The 25233-nt window shown below is 24.3% G+C and overlaps 6 protein-coding genes across 6 annotated transcripts; 2 read left to right on the forward strand and 4 right to left on the reverse strand.

The window, feature by feature from the left end:
• Positions 1-5082: 5082 nt before the first annotated feature.
• Positions 5083-5532, forward strand: PmUG01_11027300 (HVA22-like protein, putative; the record flags this gene model as incomplete). Its single annotated transcript, XM_029005921.1, has 1 exon — positions 5083-5532. One exon carries the CDS (start codon positions 5083-5085, stop codon positions 5530-5532), a length of 450 nt encoding a protein of 149 aa, XP_028862462.1.
• A 1356-nt stretch (positions 5533-6888) lies between these two features.
• On the reverse strand, positions 6889-9924 carry PmUG01_11027400 (zinc finger protein, putative; the record flags this gene model as incomplete). Its single annotated transcript, XM_029005923.1, has 1 exon — positions 6889-9924. One exon carries the CDS (start codon positions 9922-9924, stop codon positions 6889-6891), a length of 3036 nt encoding a protein of 1011 aa, XP_028862463.1.
• Positions 9925-12308: 2384 nt separating this feature from the next.
• On the reverse strand, positions 12309-14174 carry PmUG01_11027500 (zinc finger protein, putative; the record flags this gene model as incomplete). The annotated part of the gene is made up of 1 exon (XM_029005924.1): positions 12309-14174. The coding sequence occupies one exon, from the start codon at positions 14172-14174 to the stop codon at positions 12309-12311; it is 1866 nt and encodes a 621-aa protein (XP_028862464.1).
• An 856-nt stretch (positions 14175-15030) lies between these two features.
• On the reverse strand, positions 15031-16110 carry PmUG01_11027600 (conserved Plasmodium protein, unknown function; the record flags this gene model as incomplete). The annotated part of the gene is made up of 3 exons (XM_029005925.1): positions 15031-15231; positions 15471-15579; positions 16013-16110. The coding sequence occupies 3 exons, from the start codon at positions 16108-16110 to the stop codon at positions 15031-15033; spliced, it is 408 nt and encodes a 135-aa protein (XP_028862465.1).
• A 1907-nt stretch (positions 16111-18017) lies between these two features.
• ROM7 (rhomboid protease ROM7, putative) lies at positions 18018-19037 on the forward strand (the record flags this gene model as incomplete). Its single annotated transcript, XM_029005926.1, has 1 exon — positions 18018-19037. One exon carries the CDS (start codon positions 18018-18020, stop codon positions 19035-19037), a length of 1020 nt encoding a protein of 339 aa, XP_028862466.1.
• Positions 19038-19825: 788 nt separating this feature from the next.
• Positions 19826-24613, reverse strand: PmUG01_11027800 (conserved Plasmodium protein, unknown function; the record flags this gene model as incomplete). Its single annotated transcript, XM_029005927.1, has 2 exons — positions 19826-20074; positions 20342-24613. 2 exons carry the CDS (start codon positions 24611-24613, stop codon positions 19826-19828), a joined length of 4521 nt encoding a protein of 1506 aa, XP_028862467.1.
• Positions 24614-25233: the final 620 nt, after the last annotated feature.

A 25233-nucleotide genomic window follows, 5' to 3' on the forward strand; every position in this document is an offset into this window, starting at 1 on the left:
CTATAAGCAACTGAACAAAATGTTCTTATACATATTTGAAAATATTTAATTTAGCTACTGCAGAGGTACATTATATTACATATATGTATATATAATGATTTATTACATTTTTACGAATGTTTCCTTTTTTACCTTAGTGATTAAACGAAAGATATGTACTTTTACAATTATATATATTATATATATAACAATATTATATATAAATTAAATGTTTTTTTTTTTCTTATAAAATGTTAGAAATCTCTTTTCTGTGTTTTGAAAGAAAAAAAAAACTTTATACATTAAAAAATTTATTATTTTTTCATTTATAATTTATAGAAAATTTAATAAACAAACATCTTTTTATTTTTTCTTATTTTTCATCCTAGATATTTTTTTTTATAAAATTCTTTGAACTTTTCAATAAAACAGTTGTGAACATAAAAAATAGTAGCTTTTTTGCTATTTTTTTTTTTCTTTGTATGTAAAATATATTATTGTGCACATATGCATAATATATATATAATATATGCTTATTTCAAGTGTAGTAAATTTGTACATCAAAAATACTATCTCCTTAAAACAAATAAATAGAGACTGTTAAAATTTGTGCACATTTTCTATTATTGCATTACTAATTGCATCTTTGTATGCTATTAAACAATGTTAAAAATGTACATAATTTTATAAAGTTGTTATTGATTATATTTATTTTTCTTCCTTTTTTATGTATGCGTTTTTTCTAACTATCAACGAGGTGACCTAGGGGTACGGAACTCACCAATCCTCTTAAAATTGTCCGTTAAAGGGGGAAAATATATTTTTGCTTAATTTTCTGTTATTAACAATTTTTATATGCTTATTTTTTAAGTGAAATTATTTATTTATTTATTCATTCATTTATTATTTTATTCTTCTTTGTTTTTTATTTTATTTTATTTTATTATTTTTTTTTTTCATTTAACGTTAAAAGATGTATAAAAAGATAAAAACTTTTTATAAATGTTTGAGTAATGTTGTATATATGGATTTAACCATATGCTTAAACGGATGAAAGTAAAAATGTAAAGTTCTTCCCCATTAAGCAAGGATATAACATTATAAAATAAAAAATATTATTAATGTACACGTATGTATTTGAAACAAATTAATCTTTCCTTCAGCGAATTTCATTATCTAATAGTTAATAACTTTTTACTTTCCAATACAAAAAAGAAGAAAAAAGTGGATACCTTAAGGAATTTCTTTTTATCCTATGTTAGAATTTTTAATTTGGTCGTGCTTTATGTTTTTTTGCTGTGCCCTCTTATTCCTGTAATGATATAACATATATTTGTATGATAATCATTACATTGTATTATAAGAGGCTTTATAAAAAAAAAAAAATTTCCCCTATCTCATGGGTACCGAATGAATATTAATATATATGATATTTTTTTATGAAGAAATGTATAATAGTTTTATCATTTTATTCATTTTATTAAGGAAAACAAAAGATGTGTGTGTGTGTGTGAATAAATATATAAAGAACGATATCCAACGCGTATGCGTATATATATATATATATATATATATATATGTTCCTTTATAGAAAGACCAATATTTGAAAAGAAACAAATCCTACGTTCTTTTTATAGTCTAAAATTATGTGTTAAACTTTGAATCAGTGTAAAAACTGGGCACCTTTTATAAACTAATTATTAAAACAACATAAATATCTCTACAACTAAATGAGGGTTTACAAAAGAAAAGGAAAAAAGTTCATCATATCATATGAACATCATACAGTTAAAAAGTTTAGTTAAAAAATGTACACTTTTATTCATATTTTGAATAAAATTAAAAATATTTTTTTTTTTTTTTTTGATTATTTTATACTTAAATTTATCTATCAATAATTGGTGAAACGTGTAAATTTAAAAAGAAAAAAACAGTTTAATTAAAAAGTATGGTTTTTTTTTTTCGAAATGATAAAAAAAACAAATTCTATTATCTACTTCATTATAAAGCTGCTTCCTGATCATAACTGTAAGTCTATGTAATGTTTCGAAGGAACGGATAAGCAATAAAGAATTATTTCCGTATTTATTTTCCTTAGAAATGTAAAATGAAGTAATATAGTATGATTCTTATTATATGTATATGATGTATACTTATTTTTGTACGTATGTATATGCTTACATATATATTTGTATGAGCCTATAATTGTTCTTCTACTTAATTTTATCTAGCGCACTTGGTGGTGTGAAGGTGCAATAGCAATATATATTCCCGGTTCATTTGTAAATCAGGTTATTAACAAAAAAATAAAAATGAAAAAGTACAGTACATCATTCTCAACAATTTTATTGATAAAAATAGCTAATACGAAAGTATATATTTTTAGTTAGGAATTATTGTATCTGTTACACTAAGTGTTCCTTACTATAAAAACATGTTCATACAAACGCATAAATAAACAAATATATATATGTTAAATTTTTTGAGAATGCTATTTTTCTTTAGTAATATCGCTTTAACTAACGTTCACCTTTTCACACCTTGTGTGCACATATGATTGTTTATAACACTTGTGTTAACAGTACATATAAAACGTTATGATACAAGTGCTGTATATGATATATATACTTATGTTATTACTCTCTTTTTCGTCTCTGATTGTTAGTTAATTAAAATGTAACGAATTCAGTAATATAACAGTGAGAGATAATGGTGAAATATCCTACGTTCTTAAAATAAAAAATTATGTACCTTTTACTTTTGAACTAAAAAAAGATTCAACTACAACTGAAGTGCGCCTATATATAAACTTATTGAAAGATTTGTAAAATTAATAAGAAAGGGTAAAGCTATGTATATATATACGTATATACATATATATATGTGTACATTTTTTTTTTTTTTTTTTGCTAAATGTACTCCACTTCCGTATACCAAAACATAAGATATGGAAAAGTAAGATCTGGCGGAAAATAAAATTTATCTTAATTATACATTTACTTAATTGTTTATTTTATTTATTCATTTATTATTATTATTATTATTATTTTTTTTTTTTTTTTTAAAGAAAAAAAAATAATTTCTTTGCCTTTCAAACACAAACCGAATTACGTTTTTGAAAAGATAATTCATCCTTAAAAAAAAAAAAAAAAAAAAAAACATACTCAAATGCTTAACATTTATATATATATTTGCATTAATTTGTATAAGCATATATTATATTATACATATAAACATTCTCCTTTAAAAAATAAACTTAAAAAAATTGCTGCTACATACAATACACGTATAATCGTAAAACTTTATAAAACAAAATAAATTGCGAATATTCATAATAATTAACAAAATAAAATAAAAATAAAAAATAACCAACGTTTTTATATTAAAATATAAAATAATATTCATGTACATGTTTACACATATTTATATATATATAAAATTAAGTATTATGATTTCTTTTATTTATATATTTTGTTTTAATTAATCATTTCATTTAAACAAAAAAAAAATAATAATTTGTTTTTTCAGCCATATTTCCATAAAAAGTAAAAAAAAAATTGTTTAAAATATAAAAAAGCAGAATTGATAACTTTTTTTCTATTAGTACATTAAAAAGTAAAATACACGCATAATATATATTATTAATCATGTAAAAATAGTAATAATAAACAACACGTTTGAGAAATTTATATGTAAATAATATGTATTAGCATTATTACGAAAAGTTAAAATTTTTTTAGAAATTAAAATATAATTTACTTTAAGCATTGTTTTTTATCATGTTTAACACAAAAGCTTGTAACTATTTTAACCTTCCAAAGAATAGAAAAATATAAAACTACCTTAATACGTATCATTAGATTATTCGAGGTAAGCTTTTAAAATACGAATGTGTTATTATCACATTTTAATATATATATATATATATGTATATAATATGAGTGTACATGTATTTATGTAAGCACATATTACAGTGTATATGTTTACATGTATGTAATTTCGTACCTAAAGAACTTAAAATGAAGAGGCAAAAAAATTTGAGTGAAATACACATATAAAATGCTAATGATGATGTAAAGAATTATATAAAAAAATATTTTTTTTTATAACACAAATTTATCATATATATATGTGTATATTATATATGAGTAAATGTATGCATTATATATGCTTAAATGTACGAATTATATATGCGTAAATACATGAATATATGTATGTATGTATGTATGTATGTATGTATGTATGTATGTATGTATGTATGTATGTATGTATGTATGTATGTATGTATGTATGTATGTATGTATGTATGTATGTATGTATGTATGTATGTATGTATGTATGTATGTATGTATGTATGTATGTATGTATGTATGTATGTATGTATTATATGTTCGTATATGAATGTGTATATACGTATGTGCGTATATGAATGTGTATATATGTAGGTGCGTATATGCATATGTATATATGTATGTGCGTATATGAATGTATATATGTATTATGTCGTATGCATATAATTTATAACGAAGAAAAATAAAAATATTGTTACCATATATATACATGACGTATTTTTAATTTTTGCCAATATATATTTAAGTTATTACTTCTATTTGCTTAATTTTTTTTATTAGTCTTTTTGTAAAGAATGCATATATACATATTACTACTTATAAATGTATTTTGTAATATATATTGTATCTTAATATTATGTGCATAAGTAAAAAGAACACATTTTTTATCATTACTTTTGATATATATATATATATATATTTTTTTTTTAATATAAAATATACATTTTCGTTATTTTATTTCTCGTTAAAAAGTAAAATTGTTGTGCATTATTACATTTTTCCATGTTACCTTTTATTTCCCTTTTTTTGATTGCCTTTCACGTATTATCCTTTTCTTTATTTTTTTCTCTTTTTTATTTCAGATTTTGAAAACATCTTATTCAGATTACTATTTCTGTTAAACAAATATACATACACACAAAGATTTTTTTATTATTTCCAGAAAAAACAAATTAAAGTTTCCTTTTTTTTTTTTTTTTTTCTATATATATTTTCTTTTCTTTTTTAAATTATAAATAACATTTTAAGCAAAATGGGGTTACATTTATTTCCAAAAAAACTTATGCATTTAATAAATATGATAGTATCGGTCATATGCCCAGCAGTTAAAACATATAATTTACTATTAAATAAAAAAGATAAGCAGAATGAAGAATATGTGCAATATATTCACTTTTTAACATACTGGATAATATATTCTTCGTACTCTTACCTTGAAGCCGTATTATTAACTCATATTATGAATTATATTCCTTTTTATTCTGAAATAAAATTGATGTTTTTTTTTTGGTTATATAGTGATACTTTTCAAGGTGCAGGATATATTTATTTTAAATTTATTGAAAAGAATTATGCTCTCGTAGATAAAAAATTATGTGATTTAGTTCAGAACAAATTACCGAAAAACGTAGCTAGCTTTTTCACATTTAATAAATCTGATAAAAAAATACAGAACAAAGCTAAAAGTACTGTGTCCAAATAAGATATATATTAAGAACAGACTCTAATCAAATTTGTGATAAACACTCGAAGCTTTTTTTTTTTTTTTTAAATAGAAGAAAGAAAAAAAAAGGAAAAAGGAAAAAGGAAATATGAAAAACGGAAAATGAAAAATGAAAAAATTAAGACGATTTATGTAATTTAACTAGAAAACTGGATATATTACAGTTTGAATCATAACAGCATTAACTAAGTAAAAATGTACCATTTATTAGTTGGTATGGTTGTTGTGTACATACATATATGTATATACATATATGTTTTTTTTTCCCCCCCCCTCTATTCCCCATGATGATAGAAAAAGAAAATATGTAAAAGTCACGAAGAATGACCCTATTAGTATTTTTTAAGACTTATAGTTCGCATTATTTATATATATATTCTTTTCTCATTTATCTCAGATATTTACATTTTTTTTTTTACTCCCCTTTTTACTATTTAAAAATAACATGATAATCACTTTAAAAAAAAAAATAAAAGAAGGCACAGAATAAATAAGTGTCATTTAATAATGCACGCGGAATATGTTACCTTATACATGTATATATATATATATATATATACATACATGCATACGTACATAATTACTTATATTCATTTACGAAACCAAAACATTTTAGTACAAGGAATAATATACTTCTGTATACACTTATGTATAAATATATAGATAGATGCATACAATGTGTATGATATAATCATATTTGTTTTTAATTTTCATTTTTACAACATATATATATCTATAAATAATCCTTAGTTTTTAATTCATTCATAATATTAACTTTTCTGTTTTTAATTTTTTTTTTTCAAACCATTACTTTAAGACGTTTTTGTAAATATATAGAGAAGATAATATATTTACTTTTAGCAATATATAACCTCAAAAGAATTGGAGAAATATACATAAATTACCTTCATAATTTACAATAAAAAATAATACATTTATATGATATTTTGAAATGTTCCTTTAATTTCTGATTTAAGGATTTAAGCAAAAAAAAAAAAAAAAAAAAAGAAAAGAAAAAAAAAAGAATAAATCACTTCTGCCATATCAGTAACATTGATAAAACTTTTAAAATAGCAAAAAAATTTAGCAAACGTTCATATTTAATACTATCGTTTATCAAGTTGTACTAGGCATACATCTATATATATATATATATAAAACATATTTTAATTATCATGAGTATACTATTATATACCTACCTGGCTTGTATATCCACACGCTGGGTAAATATGTAGGTTCACAAACACATGGTTACGTTGCAAACTAATGAATCCATTTACGAGCTGCTGCATGCACAATTTTCAGACGTGTGCTCCACATTAAAAGAGACACACACTAGTTTAAGTACACCTCATCACAATATACTGAAGTGGGAGGGGGAGGACAATAATAATAGCCATAGTGTCTATTATTTAAGTTATAAATCATTTGCTCATTAGCTAGATGATTCATATGATATTGACTGTTGAGGTACATGTCCATTGCATTAGCTGGTGGTTTCATAAATTTATTTTCAAAACTCACGTTTTGTGCGTCATTTGCATTTAGAATATAGCTGTACACTGAGGAAGGGTTTAAAGGAACTTTTTGTTGTTGAACATTTGGGACAGTATGAACATGTTGAGCATTTTGAAAACTTTTGATATTTCTTGTATTTTTCTTACTTCCTTTACTTTTTTTTCTGTTATTTGCATTTTCATAATCACCTAAATGAATATCTTTGCCGTAATTATTTTTTTCATCCTTTAGTGAAACTAGTTTAGATATTTTTTTTTTTTTTGGTTTGTTGTTCTCCCTTTTATGGTCGTCCGTTAACTCTATCTTTATTATGTCTTCATATGATTTTTCTTCTCTGTTTGCATTACTTTGTTTTTCTTTCCTTATTGTACTATCATTTGTATTTTTATGTGTAATATTTTTTATATAAGTACCCTTATTTTTATCCGTATTATCCTTTTTATCTCTTATCTTCACAGTAGTATAATCATGGTTATTGTTCATTGTATTTCTGTTATCATTAAATTCAGTTTCGTATGTACATTTTGTTCTACTACTTTTTTGATGGTTTAATACATCATCATAATAGTTCGCTCCTTCAATGTTTGCTTCTTCATCTATAGCTTCCTTGAAGTATGACTCCTCATCTGTTAGTTCTTTCTCCGTATGCACTTTTTCCTTAAACATTTCTTCTTTGTAAATCCTCTTGCCGTGTTTATCATCAACGTATGTCTCTTCTTCAATTTTCTCTTCTTCATATAACCCTATGTTGTGTTTCTCCTCAACATGTACCCCATTTTTGTGCTTCTTTTTGTCATACTTCTCTTCATCGTATGACTCCTCAACTGTCCCTTTCTCAGAGGTAGTCATTTCCTCTTCATAAATCTCCCTATAGATGTTCTCCTCCTTCTCCTCCCCTCTCTTATCGAATCCATTTTCACGTCCATCTTTATCATTGCCACCATAGTTATCATTATCACCATCGTTATTATCACCATCGTTATTATCACCATCGTTATTATCACCATCGTTATCATTATCACCATCGTTATCATTATCACCATCGTTATCATTATCACCATCGTTATCATCTTCACCATCACTATCATCATTACCATCATTATTATTATCATAATCTTCATCTACTTCTTGCGAATGTGCATTTTTTATCAGTGCATCCATTTTTGTGCTATTCTGAGGGTTCACATTCTCGGAAGCAGTGTCATTATTCATTTTATCCATCATTGTAAACTGACTATAGTTGTATGGGTTTGCGTAATAATATAAATAGTTGGCATAATAATTGGGGGGCATATATGATATATTATTTTGATGATTGTAGAGGTAATATTCATATGGTTTTGTGAACTGAGAATGAGGATTAGACATAGCAGCTTCATTTTTGCCCATTTTATTATTTGTTTGGTTATAGCTCATATAAGGATTAAAGGTATTAAATTTCATTTGCATCATTTTGTTATATAATAATGGGTTTGCATAATTATAATTGTAGTCTATATAATTAAATTGTTTTTCTGAATTATTCATTATTTGTTCATTATTGTGTTCATAATTTATTTTATTTAATATAACAGAATTGCTTTTATTTTTTTCATCATTATGACTTCTAGCGCCATTTTTTTTTCTGCTTCTACTTTTATTAATTCCTTTTTCCTTATTACTATAATTAATGTTATCATTTTCGCTATTGTTACTATCATTTGTACTATTTTTCACCATTGTGTCTCCCCCAATACTCTCCTCAGTCTTTCCATAGCACTGATTAATGTCCACTATCTCGAAAGTATTGTTAATGTAGGCTGCGTTCGCTTCGTCGACTAAATTCACTTCATTAGATACATTCGCTTCACTCACTGCACTCACATCATCAATTTCGTTCACTGTACTACTTTTCTTTTCATCCTCTACATAATTGAAACTTGGCGAAATTGTCGTATCGCTATCGAAAAAATTATTTTGTTCACCCATGTTTTTATTAATAGAAGTCATGCCACTGCCATTTATAGTTGCGTCTTTATTTTTACTGTTATGTTCTATGTATTTATTATAATTAAAGTTTTTTAATTTTAATTGTTTTTCTTTATTTCTGTTTCTATTTTTTTTTTTTTTTTTCCTTTCTCCTCTATTGTTATGAAGTCCATTATTTCCGTTCATATGATTTATATTATTATGGTTATACACTTTCATACAGTTTGTGTTATTGTACCCATGTTCAATGTTTGCTATACTCATTACTTTAAAACTGTTTAGCATCATATCAAAATTTTTGTTAAAATTGTCTCTGTTATACCTTTCATTGTTATTACTATCATTGCTGTTTGTATTCATAATACTACCTTTTTTGCAATTGTTATTACTACTATTTTCTATAATATTATTATTGTCATTGTCATTATTCATTGACATTCTATTATTATTCGTTTCGTTTATATTCCCATTATCTAAAAAAGTTGTTAAGTCGTTTTCTCCAACTAACTCGGTATTACTTTTTTCTAATAAAATTTCTGGAATTCTTGGAACTCTTAGTTCATCAATGGTATGAGCAAAACGACATGTAGATCCATTTAAACAAGTTTTATTAGCTACAAATTTACACATAGAAGACTTATATGCAAATAAATTTTGTGCAGATTTTAATTCATCTTGGTTATGAGCATAATTACATTTTTTATTAAAACATTTTTCTCCTTTTAACAACTTATAACAAAGTTTTGTTCTTTTCAAATCTGGAATTGATCTTAAGTCTTCAATCGAATGAGCATAGTCACAATTATCTCCTTCTTTGCACCTATTTTCCATATGCAGAGGGCATAATTTAGTTTTCCAGAAATGCTGGCGAAGAGTTACGGACATTTTCATATTTCTATAATTAGGAATATTGTGTATTTAATTCGGTACAATGTGAGATAGTATAGACGACCAAAAGGAAAAAAAAAAAAAAGAGACAACAAAGGGGAAGCAATGAAAACGAAGAAGCAAAAGCGAAACAGCAAAAAAGAAACAATAAAAACGAAACCAACAATGAGCAACAAACAAAAAATTGAATTAATTAGGTGAAGAAAAAAAAAAAAAAAGGTCCAATTAATCACAACAATTGACAAAAATAAAAAATAAAAATAATAAAAGAAATAAAAAATTACATTGAAACAATATGAAATAGGCAAGCACTTTTCATCATAAGTAATAAAAAGATTAATTTTGTAACATTTTTTAACAATATTAAAATAAGTAGAATGTTTCTAATTGTCTTTATATAAATTTTCATATAAATGTTAATATCTTACAAACAATTTTATGCAGTTAGGTAGTTTATATTATTTCTGTTGACACACGAGAAAAAGAATAATAAACATACATGTATTTATGTAAATAAATATACATTTACTTCTTGCAATTTCCCTTTTTTTTTTAATTTTAAGCCAATAAATGAAATATCGAATGAAATACAAAAATGGAAGAAAAAAAAGAAAAATGTATGTATCTATTTATTTAAGGCGTATTTTTAAGGTATTTTTTTTTTTTTTTTTTTTTATAGTTTTTGTGAGGACAGTAATGTATCGAGTATTTTCTTGTACGTATATATGTAGATATATAAATTCACAAGTATAAGTATACATACACATACACATACACATACACACACGCACACACACACACACACACACACACACACTTAAAAAAAAAAAATATTTCCTATGTTTAATTATTTCCTTGCCTGTTCAGAATTTTTTTTCTTTTCATTGCATTTGCATACGCAACCAAAAATTGGTGAAATATATATATGCCAAATTTAAAAAAAGCCGAACAGTCGAATAACAAAAGCATGGAAAAAAAGGAAATTAAACTGTTTATCTTTTAGCCGTAAATGCGTATTCTTTGTGTATATACAAATAGCAGTTTTGTATAAAATGCTAGAACGTGAAAGTTGGATATATTTTTCTTTTAAGAAAAAAAATTAAATAATACACTAATTATACTGGAAATAACAGTCTTTATAAAAAGAAGACATATATAAAAATGAACAACAAAAAATGAGAGAAGTTACAACATTGAAACAGAATTCCTATTTTACATAAATATTGTTGAAATTTACCCTTAATTATGTTGTAATATCAAATAAAGCGTTTTTTTATTTTTATTTTTTTGATATTATGTACATATATATATGCGCTGAGAGAAAGTCAATTATTTAATTAATTGCTTGTTTTCCTTATGTATCGAAATAGCTACCTCTTTCTATATAAATGACTACTTTTATGCTTAGATGAAAATCACGTATTTTTTTGTAAATATAAGAAGCTAATGCATATTGTTACATAAATTAAAAAAAATGTTTAAATAAGAGAAATAATTTATAAAAAAAAAAAAAAAAAAAGATACCTGTGCTTGTACATGTACTTATTATTCCTTTCAATTGAAAATAATATCATTTTTAAGCGAATGACCACACAACATATGCAAAAGAATATAGACACATATGAAATATAATTCATTTCGAGCTTATACGTTAGTATATATGTTTATAGGTCTTATTAATAAAGAAATTAAATCATAAAATATAACACAAAAATATGCACAATTTGAATAATTTCCATAATTTTCATAATATGTATAATTTGCTTGTGATCTTGTTAGAATGATGTAGTACGGATACAGGTCATATGCCACTTTCTTTTTGTATTAGAATTCGGAATAAATGAAAGACAAACAACATATTAAGTATATGAAATAAATATTTAAATAAGACCTTTTTTTTTTTCTTTTTTTTCTTTTTTACATTAATATATATAAGAATTTATAATTTTACAAACATAAGGAAACTAAATGTATAACATTACAAACTCTTTAAAAATTTCTCACCCGCAGAATCTTCTAATAATAGAATATGTTATGTCATTCTATATTTTACTTGACAGATTTCATCGATCTTTCTGTTATACAAGATTGAGAATATATATATTAACATATATTTAATCTTTTCTACTTGTTCTATTTTTGCGCGTGTTCATATAAACTTCCGCCTTCCATTTAATAATATTTCCCTCCTAATACATACCTTTGTTCCTTTAATTCCTTCAAAATGAATCTTTTTCCTTTATTTTTTAGATATCATCCCATACATTTATTTGTTTTACCCTTTTGATTTTTAGTTTAGCCAAAAATGAATGTATAATAAAAAGAAAAATAAATAATATAATATAAACAATTTACATGTCTACATAAGGAGGAGAATCTTCTTAGTAATTTTCCGTTACCATAGAAGTAAGACCTAGCATGTCATTTTGTTCATATGTTCTTTCATATTCTTCTTCTTTTAAATTTTCATCCTCATCAATTTTATCACTAGATATATAACTATTTGAGGCAATATCATCAATGATCAAATCGTAAGGACACAATTCTTCTGTTTTACATAATTTGTATAAATTAGAAATTAGATTTTTAATTTTATGTGTAAAAGAAGCATCGCTATTTATTGTTATGTTCATGCTTTTTTTTTCATTTCCGTTCTCATGATTGTGAGTGTTAATGTTCGAATCACCAAGTAAAAATTTAAACTTGTCTTCCAAAGATTCTATTATTTTTATAATTAGCCCTTCAACAGTAGTTAGAGTACCACCAAGTGTGCCATATTCAGATGTTAAATCAACAATCGGAATATGAATTGATGCTGTTTCGGATTTAATTACAAATCTATTTAAATCACATTTATTTCTAACAGTGAGTATAATTTTTTTCCCTCTGGGGTTAATTTCCCCACTACTTTTAATTTCGCTTGTTTTAAAATTACAATTAGCACAAACATATGATAAAATTAGACATTTTTTAAAACCTGGTATGCTAATTTCACAAAAATTATTAACACCTAAATAATTGCAACATGGACAATTCGATGTAAAGGATTCAATTAATTTCCCTTCCTCCTCATCACTTATATTCTTATATTTCATACAAGTGTTTCCAGTGTCATTATGCATGTGAACGTATTTTTTTATAAAATCGAAGTTTTCTTTTTTTATATTATTTCCATCATCCTTTACTTTTATTTCCTTTGTGTTCGAATTAGTTCCTCCATGGTCTTCTTTTTCGTCAGTTTGTCTATTTTCGTAAACTTGGCTCTTTTCGTCAACTTCTTTTTTTTCGTCAACTATCCTTTTTTCTTCAAAATCCTCTTCATAAAAACCTAATTCATTTAACTCTTCTTTATTTCTCTCATAATGTTGAACAGTGACTACATTTGTGTTCACATCTTCATCATAATGTTCTAGTGAGCTTAACCCAGAAGGGTCCACAATTTCAACTGTGAAGGGTAATTCTTTTGATATAATAAATAAGGATAATTTATGGATAGTTGACTCAATCATTTTAATATAATTTTCTATTGTTATTTGTTGATACTTTTCGTTTGCACTAGATGAACGTTCATCTTTTATATAACCGCGGCTTCCTTTTTCGTCATCTGTATTTTCATTATCTTTTCCTTTTAATTGTTCGTTCGTATGGTCCTTAGCTGCATTTCTCGCTTCATTGTTTTCCTCTTTCGTGGGTGTTTTTTTTGGTATTTCGATATGTTCTATATTTTCGCCATTCCCATTTTTCTGTACTTCTCCCCCCTTCTCTTCATTAAGTGTGTCCTCACTAATTTTATTAACCCTATTATACATATCCTTTAAATTCTTTACATAATCACTAAGATTATTTAGGGAAGTTTGAATAAACCCTTCTATTGTATTAATAGACCCTTTTTGTGTTTCTTTCGGGATTTCAAAATCTATTTCAGGAATTTTAAAAACTCCATATTCAGACTTTATTAATTGTCTATCTAAATGTTCTTTTTTTGTTATTTTAAATATTATTTTGATACCTTTCTCCTTTATTGTATTTAAATCTTGAATAACATTATTTCTATAATTACAAAATTCGCACTCAAAAGAATGTATTAATGTGTTTTTAAAATAAGGAATTTCAATTTTCACAATTTTGTTTATTCCTTCTTTTTCACAATTTATGCATAAGGAACGCACTTCAATTGTATCATTAATTAAATCCTTTTCCCTTTCCCCACATTTTTCGCCTTGTTTTTCGTTTAAATTGTTTTCCATAGGCAATAAAATAAAATGGGGAAGGTAACACACAATAATGAAAAGTAGTATAAGGTAAATACAGCAGAATAATGCAAAATATAGTGAGAGATTTGTGCAAGATGTGATATGACAATATAATAAAAAATAGAATAAAACATAGTATTATAAAAAACTCCAAGTTGAGATAACCGCGTTTCGTAGGTAAATATGTTTCTCCAAATTTGCAGCAAAAATTGTGTTAAAAAGTGCTTATCTTACACATTGTAGTATGCATATATAGATATTCTGTATAAATGTATGCGCATATATATACCTAAGCGTTATTATACAGATAATAAAGCCATAATACAAATGAAACTTTTGGCCTTTTAAAAAGTTGAAAAGATAAGTTATTTAAATGACATTTTTAAAATAAAAAAGTTTTTAAAACATAAACAATTAAAAAAGGTGAATCGGGTTACACTCTTTTTGTAAAAGGGGGTATGTACGTTTTTCATTACAAATATATATATATAAAAGAGAAAAAAAGGGCCAAATATGCAAAAATTAAAATGGGAAAAGAATGAAAAAAAAAAAAAAAAAAAAGCGAAAAATAATGAAAAATAAATAAAATTTTATAATTCTGGCTTATTCAAATACATTCTTTTATTTTATATTTGTTTCTTCCTACTTTTTCCGTTTTGCCAACATTTTTTATGCAATATTTTTTCTGTTAAATATTTTATTTATTGTTTACATATTTTTATATATACGTTTATTTGTATATAAATGTTTGCTAATTTGTAAATATATGTTTATTAATTTTATTTATTTATTATTATTTTTTTGTTTTTTCTGTTCTATTTTTTTTGGTTTTGCTGTGTCGTAGTATTACTTAAATACTATGTGCTTCAAAGTTTTGGTAATCAGTCTGTAGTAACGGGGCTTCTTCAGTATTGTTATAGTCATAAATATAATATTTAACAACAAAACCAAGAGCGACAATAATGACTATATAGAAGAAAATGTAATTTACAAATATATAGGAAAAAATCGTAAAAAATATATAAATGACAATTGCCACTACTATCCATTTCTAAAAAAAAAAAAAAAAAAAAAAAAGTTTTAAAAAATTGTGTGAACTAATAATTGACATTGCCGAAGAAGGTTACGTCAACAAAATATTTAATTTTAAAATTGTGCTAACGTGTCTACATATGCGTACGGATATGTATATATGTACGTAAGCGTATGTACATACTTATGTGTACGTATGTTTACATATATATATATATTTGCTTGATGAAAAGTTCATCTGCGCTAATTTGGTTTTACTAAAATTTGGTTTTTGTCGAAAGTCATTTCATTTGGTAGAAGCTCGTGATAGTCACCTTTGCTTTGCATATTATCGCTCATATGTAATAAATTATAAATAGTTGAATTTCTGCAATATAAAAAACAGACAAATCGTTGGTTATTCATATTTATTTGTTAATTTTTTTTTTTTTTTCAGTTATTTTTAAGTGCACTATTTAAAAGGGTATTTATAGTATAGTAATTTTAAAGTATAAATGTATAATTATTGTATGTGCTTGCGTATGGTTATTCAGTGTGGTTGCTATTAGATGGGATAAAATGAAAAACGTGGTGTTCATCCTAGTTAATGACATAATACTGTACGTTCTTCTTTCCCATTTTTTCAGTGTTCTTTACACATAAATACGTGTGTTAATGCACACATATACATACATATGTACAAATGTATATATATATTTATATACACATGTACGTAGATATATATGTATACGCATATGGATATACACATATACGTGTGCAAAATGCCAAAATGAATCTTTTTTTTGTTGTTTTTAAGTAACCTTTGAGCTAAGCTGTTCACAGCATTTTTCATCAAGCCTACAGTACTCTTGAACATTTCGCCCAATTTGTCCAAATTTATTGTATTATGACCATCCATCTGCAAATAAAACATGAAAAATAATATTTCGTTTCTTAAAAAGGTAAGAAATTTTTTATTCCTTGTTTATGCATTTTTGTACCATTTAATATCAATGTACATATGTATGTATATTGTTATACTATATTAATGTAAAAACCACGCTGAATTTTCTTTACTTTTATTTAAAAATTAAGAAAAATGGTATGTTATATACTGTTCAAATAAAACAAATTGTGTATATTGTGTGTTAGATGATTTTAAATTTTTATTATCCTTTATACGCAGTAGACATGGAATTTAGAAAAACAAAGTAAAAACAGTGAAAACAATCTTAATATCAATAAATTTACATTTATTGTAAAAATGAGTGTTTTAATTTGGACAAACTGGTTTTTTTCGTTTTTATTTCTTTCATTTTTATTTCTTTCATTTTTATTTCTTTCATTTTTCTTTCTTTTTTCTATTTTTTTTTTTATTTTTATCTTCTTTTTTTTTTTTTCATGTATAATACACATATACTAGCAAAAATTTTTCAAATTAATTATTTTTTTGAAGAGGTGAAAATTAAAAGTTGGTGAGTAGAAGATGAAAAAAATAATGGAGGCCAAAAAATGAAGCGGAAAAAATGACGAGGTAAAAACGACGAGGTAAAAATGACGAGCAAAAAAAATGAAAAGTACAGGATGCAGAGTAAAAAATAACCGATAAAAAAAGAAATATATTAATTGAAGAGCACAAAATATGGAGTACAAAATGAGGAGTACAGAATGAGGAGTACAAAATGGAAAGTACAAAATGGAAAGTACAAAATGGAAAGTACAAAATGAAAAGTACAAAATGAAAAGTACAAAATGAAAAGTACAAAATGAAAAGTACAAAATGAAAAGTACAAAATGAAAAGTACAAAATGAAAAGTACAAAATGAAAAGTACAAAATGAAGAGTAAAAAAAGAGTAAAAAAGTTAAACTAATATGTCGTGATATATATATGCAAAATTTTTGCCTCCAATTAATGTTTGTAAAAATATATTTTCCTTTTCATGTTCTACTTTTACATATTTTTTCGTATGTACATTATTTTTCATGGATAAATTTTGTAAAATTTTGTTTTTTCAAATGAATGCAAAATATCACTACATGAAGTTTTGAAAACATTAACTATACAATTTTTTTTTTTTTATTATTTATTTCCTTCACACGTGAAAACCTGATCGCTGCTAATTTATATGCACATATATATATATATATATATATATATATATATACACACTCTTAATTATCTAAAATTTTAGTTTTACTTTTTACCTTTACATTATAGTTTTTTCTCTTTAGCCAAATTGTTCAAACTCTGCAAAAGTTGTGTTATGTCGTTAAATTAAAAAAGAGGTATTGCTAACTCTGACAGTGCGGTCATTGCATATATTGAATTTCTATATGTATGTTTACATTTGTACATTTATACACCCGTTTTTGTATATATGTACGTATATGTGTATGTGCATATGTATATATATATATATATATATATATGCATAACTGTGTTGTACTTTCTTACATGTTTGAAAAAATACTGTAAAGTTGTTTAGGCTGCAAGGTAGTGGAACTGGATAACGATTTCAAAGAAAGAATTCTCATATTAATGAGTGCATGTATATCTGTTTATCCATTTATTTATTCACATTTGGCTAGTTATTGTAACAAAGTGAACTAATGAAGAAGGAATGTGATCCGATGGCCCGAAAAAGAAATAGCCAAGAAGTGAATGGCTATTTACTTAACTGGCCAAAATAAACAAATTGAATTGTAACGCGCGTTGGATTAATTTATGTAGACCTCTTTTGAGACACCTCAATATGTAGTTATTCATTATCACCTTTTGTAAACTGTATATATATATACATATATATGCGAATAATGACACCTTTATGAGGATGAATATATTAACCTTTTTTTTAATTTTAGCACTTTTTACAAGAGGAAATTCATGTCTTTATAATAAAATAAGGTACAAAAAAAAAATAAAATTGTTTTTGAATAATAAAAATATCTTATTTAAAAATGAGTGCAAAGTTTATCATCTTAAAAAAGGTAAAATTGTAATGAAGATAAACTCTTCAAGGGGACCCATTTCTAATTTATGGCATGGTATAAAATTGGCAGATATAAAACTACGAAATGTAGGGAATTTCTTACATATATTAACAACTAGCCGAATAAGAAATATAATTCATAATAATTTTTTATATTGGAGTTATTTATTTAATAAATGTAAATTAGACAGGATAATTATAACCGTTAATGTATTCCTATATTTATATTTAAACCGAATAGATAAAAATGAAGAAAAAAAAATATATTTTTATAAAGGAAGTTTGGTAGAAGCAAAAGATGAACAAAAATCGGAAAAGTATAAATGTAATTATCATGATATTTATAAAAATAAAAATTATAAAACATTTTTTACGTCCATTTTTATTCATAAAAATATTCTACATTTATATTTTAATATGAGTTCACTAATATCCATATATAAATTAATTTCAAATATTTACTCAAATAGTCAAATAGGAACTATTTTTTTATTGTCTGGTTTTCTATCCAATTTTTTATCCTATATATACCACTTAAAACAAAGAAAGAAAAACATATTTTTTAACGATTTTATTAATCAAAATTATTCAAGTGAAAATATATCATTGCATAAAGATAATAAGATAATTTGTGGAAGCAGCTCATCCATTTATTCCTTATACGGAATGTATTTGACACATATTATATCTTTTTATTTTAAAAATAACTATATTGTTAATAGTTCATTTCTTTATAATTTTATTTACTCATTTTTAGCGTCCTTGTTTTTAGAAAATGTAAGTCATGTTAATCATGTTATGGGCTTTTTATGTGGCTTCTTCTTCTCCTTTCTTATACTATTATTTTATAATTAATTCCATTCAATATATTGGCACATATATATATATATATATATATATATATATATATATATATATATGTATATATGTGCAAATGTGTATGTATGTATGTATGCGTGCGTGCAGCGGTCTCCTTTGTAGACGCCAGTTACGTCGTTTATTCATTCACTTATTTTCACCGATTTGCTTTGTTTATCATTAATTCGTTTTGTTTTATCTGCAACATCTTCCCTTTTTTAATTTTTGTAATTTCTGTAATTTAAAAAATTTTTTTTTTTTTTTTTCTTCCTTTAAATAAAATTTTATTAATGTAATGAATACCTCAGAAATATAAATAAATATGATGCCTTAAATAACGTGAAATTAATTTTCTTTCTTTTTCTTTTTTTTTTGTAAAAAAAAAAAAGGCCATATGCAAATGGTTAAAAAATGAGATATGGTGGGGTAGTGTTTCTTAGAAATTATGAACTTTTTAAAACAAAAGGTAAATACAAGTATAAATATATTAAGAAGTTATATAAAAAATGTATGCTCAAATACGATGAAATAGAAAAGTGAACATAAATAAAATATACACACAAGCTCAAAATATGTAAAACTTAAACATGCACACGTATTTACATATGCCATTCGTCCAATTTTTTACAAGAAATCAGACACAAAAAAATTAAAGGATGAGATTTTGAAAATATCACCAAAAATGCAAATATTCATACGTTTAAAAAAAAAATAAAAAAGTTTTAAATACATTTACAGAAAACGTGCTTAAAATATTTTAAAACAAGTGGTTTAGTAAATATTCTTTACTTAAACTCATTCAATATAGCATCAAAATTTTCATCGCCATATGCATAGGGATTATTTGATAAGAACACATGGACAACTTGTGCATTATACATTTCCAAAATTCCTTTTTTCGCATTTAAAATATATTTTATTTTACAAAAAAGTAGTAAAAATAATATTTTATTTTTTTTTAAATTTATTAAATTCATGGACATTTCATCGGCAATTTTTAAAATACTATTTTCTTCCTGTGGTACAGCGCTTTTCTGTTCAAATTGGGGATCTGGGAAAAAAGAAGAAAAAAGAAAAAAAAAGAAGAAAAAAGAAGTGTCATTGAGTGAGTCTCTAAGCATTCGTGCGTTGAGCGGATTGTGCTGATATCGGTTTGTATGTACAAGTTCGTGAAAATATGCACATATCTATAGGTATGTATATATATATGTACACAAGCAGTTAATAAACCAGTGGGCATTTAAAATAACAAAGTTGTAAGAGAGTAACGGAGCAATGGGGTGTCGGAGTAGCGGAACAACGGAGCGACGAATGAAACAGAGTAATAACATATTTTTCGTACCCCTATAATTGTTCAAAATAAAGGATAAGCTATTTTGAATGAAGACAAGTTTTTCGTAGAGAAGTTTCCTCTCCTCTTCATCTATTCGTCTTTTATCCATTACATAATTATGAAGGTGTTCATTTATAAGGTAAAAGAAATAGTCTACTATGCGTAATACAATATCTTTATGTATTAATTTACACAAATCTTGAATTTGAAAAAATTCAAAAACTATAGCGATTGCTTTAGAAGAATTTATTAAAAATTGGTCATCTATGAAAAGAATATCTTGTTTTAAAAGATACGTAAATTTTTGCTTATAAATTTTAATAAACATGTTTTTAAAAACATTCAAATTTAAATGAAATTTATCAATAAACAGGTGTATTTTTTTTAAGATATTAATTTTATTTATGTATAAAATATTTTTCTTTGGTGAACATTTTATATGTTCTCTTTTCTTCTGCTTCATTTCTATTTCGAAGCTGTTTTTATCAAAAATATTATATTTTAAATGGTTATAACTGTTCTGTGCATGATATCTATTGTTACTATTTTTTTTGTAGCAATGTTTACGGTCCACATAACAATTATCACTGTATTTTTCACTGTGATTACTACCTTTACAATTTGTATTATTGCTTATACGATTTATATGCGTACCAGTATCAATGGGAGAATTTCCATCCCTGCCAAATAAGTAATCCTTATTTGTTTCAAAATTTTCAAATATTATATGTTCCTTAGAAATGGTAAAATTAAATAATTCTTTATAATTCATATAAACTCTGTTAATATTTTCTAACACCTTTTTTAAAAATATACTATCATTAATTATGCATAACAAATGTTCCTCCTTATTTTTTATATTCGGTAAACACGAAAAGCGAAAAATAAAAAAAGAGTAACTTAAAAACATATTATAAATATGTTTAATTATTTTATAAGAGAACAATATTATGTTAATATTTATAATGTATTTCAATTTTTCATTCATGTTAGAATTTCCATTTTTTATGTTATCCACATTCTTTTTTGAACAATTCCTTTTTTTGTTTTCGTTAATCTTAAACAAAACAGTATAAGACAAATGTACTATACGGTAAATTGTAAATACTAAATAAAGTAATTTCTTATGAATTCGTATGCAGTCTAGGTTACTTCGTCTAATAGTTATACTTACACTGTTTTTATCTGAACAGTGGTTAGAATGTTCTTCATCATTATTATCATCAAACATTGACTTCTTACCAATTTTACCTTGTTCCTTGTTGCCATCACCTGTTTTAACCTCCTTAGTTGTAACTAGCACTTTAGTTGTGTTACCCCTATTTAATACATTCTGGTTATGAACATTTTTTTCTGTAATTGTCTTGTCAACCAGTTCCTTTAGACTTTTATTCAATGCAATTTGCCCTTCCTCAATATATCTCAAAATTGTGTTAAAATTTAGTTCTTCTATATTTCTCAGATTGTAACTATTATTTATATCAAAAAATATATTATATACATAATTGTGAATATTTTGATCTACCAAAATATACTCTCCCTCTTTTTTAAAAAGAAATAAATCGTTTAATATAGAATAAACGTAATTGAGATAATAAATTAAGTTATTTTTAAAAATATTCTTAATTAACAGAAAAAATTTCTGCTCCTCTTTCTTCCACATATATATATAATATACATTACAAATATCCGTTAAGTTATTTCGTTTCAAATTTAATTTATGAAAAAAAGAAAATACATTTTTATTCAATTCTTTATTTAGTATATAGAGAGAAAAAAGGGTCTCATCGTTTTGTACTGCTTCACTGCTATGTTGCACTCTTTGCTTGATATACTGATATTTCTTTATTAACTTCTCTTTTATATTACTTAGCTTTTCTTCCTCATTGAAATTGTCTTCAAATTTATTAAAATATGCTTGCTCATAGCTAGTTTTATTTGTTTTATTATCAAAATAAAAATTAAATATATGTACTAATTCTTCTGGGCATATTTGTTTTCCAGTTCTAATATCTAAAAGTTTTTTTTCTTTTTTATTTATAACAAATAGCTGTTCTATAATATGGTGAAATTCGAACATACAACGAGATAAAATGATGAAAAAATCGTGACATCCTGTACCTTTATCAATTTTGTTCCTCATATCATTATCTTCATTAGTAGGAATACTACTGCTCGTATCATTCTGAACACAGTCATGATCGAATTTTTTAACATCCTCATTTTTATGGATTGAAATATTTGGAAAAAAATATTTCTTCAACATCTTTCCATTACTTCCTGAACTGTTCATAAATGTTTCATCATTTTTGTTACACACATTTGCACTTTCTGAAAATTCTTCCTTACGGGGTAAAATGTTCTGTGAATCTCTATTTTTGATACACTCTAATGACAAAAAGAAATTACTAAAAAAACTTTCTATGTCAATAAGGATGTATTCTTCATTATCAAATATATAATTGCTTAAGTATATTTTACTGAATAATATATCGTTTATTTCTTTTACCCTTTCAGATATTATGCCACTGTGTAGCGATTTATCATTATGTACACAAAATAGATAATTTTTAAATTTATTAAAAATGTTGTGAGAATCATCGGATATGGAAAAATTCATTCTATTTTTCCCTATCACATTTGAAACAAATTTTTTTACACTCTCATATGTTAAAGTGTTTATCTGTTTCACTTTATTTAGATTATGTAATATTTCTCTTCCATTCAAATTTTTTACAATGCAATAAAATAAGACCATCAATTTGAACAAATTTAAAAATAGGTAATTTTTTATTATTTCCAAATATTTAGTATGCTCTTTTAAAATATACGCAAAATACCAAAAGATAGAGTACGTAATTTTTTGTTCCCTGATATTTTCACTATTTAAAAAAACATCACTTGAATTCAAATATATGTATTTATATATTTTAATATTATCGCTAAGAACAAACATTTTTTTAAAAATAGTTTGCACAATATTCTTCAGATTATTTAATATGTTATCATATTTAATTTTAATTTCTTTCAAAAATATTACTTTGTTACTTGGATTAGGTGAAGTGGACTGTATTTGAAATAACTTTTTCAAATCTTCCATCAATTTTATGTCTGTATGTTTATCAGGCCCATCAATTGGAGCGGTTGAGTCATTATTACCATAGATTTCTTCATCACATTTGTTCTGATCATACTTGTTTTGACCATATTCGTTTAGGTCATTTTTCTTTCCATTCATAAAGATGCCTTGTGCCTCAAATTCTGCCTGTAATTTGTCCAATTTAGTAGTATTGTTAAATTGTGAATTATAATCTATGTAAGCATCCGCTTGTCTATTTTCCTCTCTTTTCTTTCCTTTTCCAAACTTGTTGTTTTCATTTTCATTTAAAGCGTGGTATAAATCGTCTTTTACACATTTAAATATTGCTTGTATTAATAAAATATGCAATCTACAATTTCTTAAATAAATTAATGATTTCCAAATATTTAATTTTTTATAATTTTTCTCCGATTTATCTAAAAAATGCATGTAATTTTTTAAACAGTTAAAGAAGTTTTTTAGGAACAGTAAGGACTCATAGTTTTTTTTTTTTTTTTTCCTTGTTATATATAATTCATACAAAGGGTTATTAGCCTTGAATTTTTTTTCAATATTTTTCATTTCCCTATTAAATTTTTCTGTCATTAAGATTTTATCACTATAGTCATTTTTTATTTTATTTTTGTTAATAAAATTTTCTAGATTTTTAATTCTCTCTATAATTTCATCATTAAAACTGTTTATTAGTTTATTTAAATCTTTAAATTCAAAAAACTTTTTATTTTGCATAACTTTTTTTACATTTATACAACCTATATTTTTATTATCCAATAAAAAGCCTTCTAAATATTCTTTGTTTTCTTTCTTTTTTTCTATTGATAGTTTCTTACTTATCGAAGATGTTGCGTCTTCTTTTAGGCCACTTTCCTGTTCAGAATGAATTTCATTGTTCAGATTTTTTTTTTTATTTAAGCTACCATTTTCAATATCACGACTTCTGTTGTTGATTTCCTCTTTTACATTTTTACTAAGTTTATCATTTAAATTTGTTTTATTAATAAGGGAACTCAAATAATTTATCGAATTGTTGCTAAGGAAGTTCTCGAATAAGTTCTTAATTTCAGGTTCATATGTTTTTTCATCTTTTTTTACGTTAGTGTTTTCTTTTATCTTTTTACTTAACTCTTTTAATTCATTCATAGTCTTTTTATTTTTTAATTTTATATTCCTATTAATCTCTCCTAATTTATTATTACATAACCTTTTATGTAAAAAGTAATGTATATTTTTGATTTGTTCTCAATCTTATTCATTTTAATGTTATGTATATGTTTACACATGTATAAAATTAGATTACCATAAAATTTTATGAACAATGCATAGTACTACTAATATAGGAACAAAAAAGGGAACAAAAATAGCTGTAAAAAAAAAAAAAAAAAAATATATATATATATATATATATATATATACATACATACATACATACATACTTAAATACATACATACATTTCTACACACAAATATATTTCTACGCTTTTGTACTTTATGTGAAAATAACACAATTCTTTGCCATACTTTAAGATAATATATTATCTTTAACCCTAAAGTGAAAACGTTCAGTATTATTACTACTGTACTCGGTGAAATTATATTAGTTTTTTTTTTCATAAAGTTTTATTTTTGGCTTGTTTAGAAGTTTTCTTTTCACAAATAATATTTACATTCGCCAGGAAAAAATTACTAGTAGAGTGATAAAAATATTTCATGTTCTGGATTTTTTAATTCTATTTTATATTCAAAATTTTTTTTTTTTTTTT

This window comes from Plasmodium malariae (assembly GCF_900090045.1).
Source record: "Plasmodium malariae genome assembly, chromosome: 11".
Taxonomy (NCBI): Eukaryota; Apicomplexa; class Aconoidasida; order Haemosporida; family Plasmodiidae; genus Plasmodium; species Plasmodium malariae.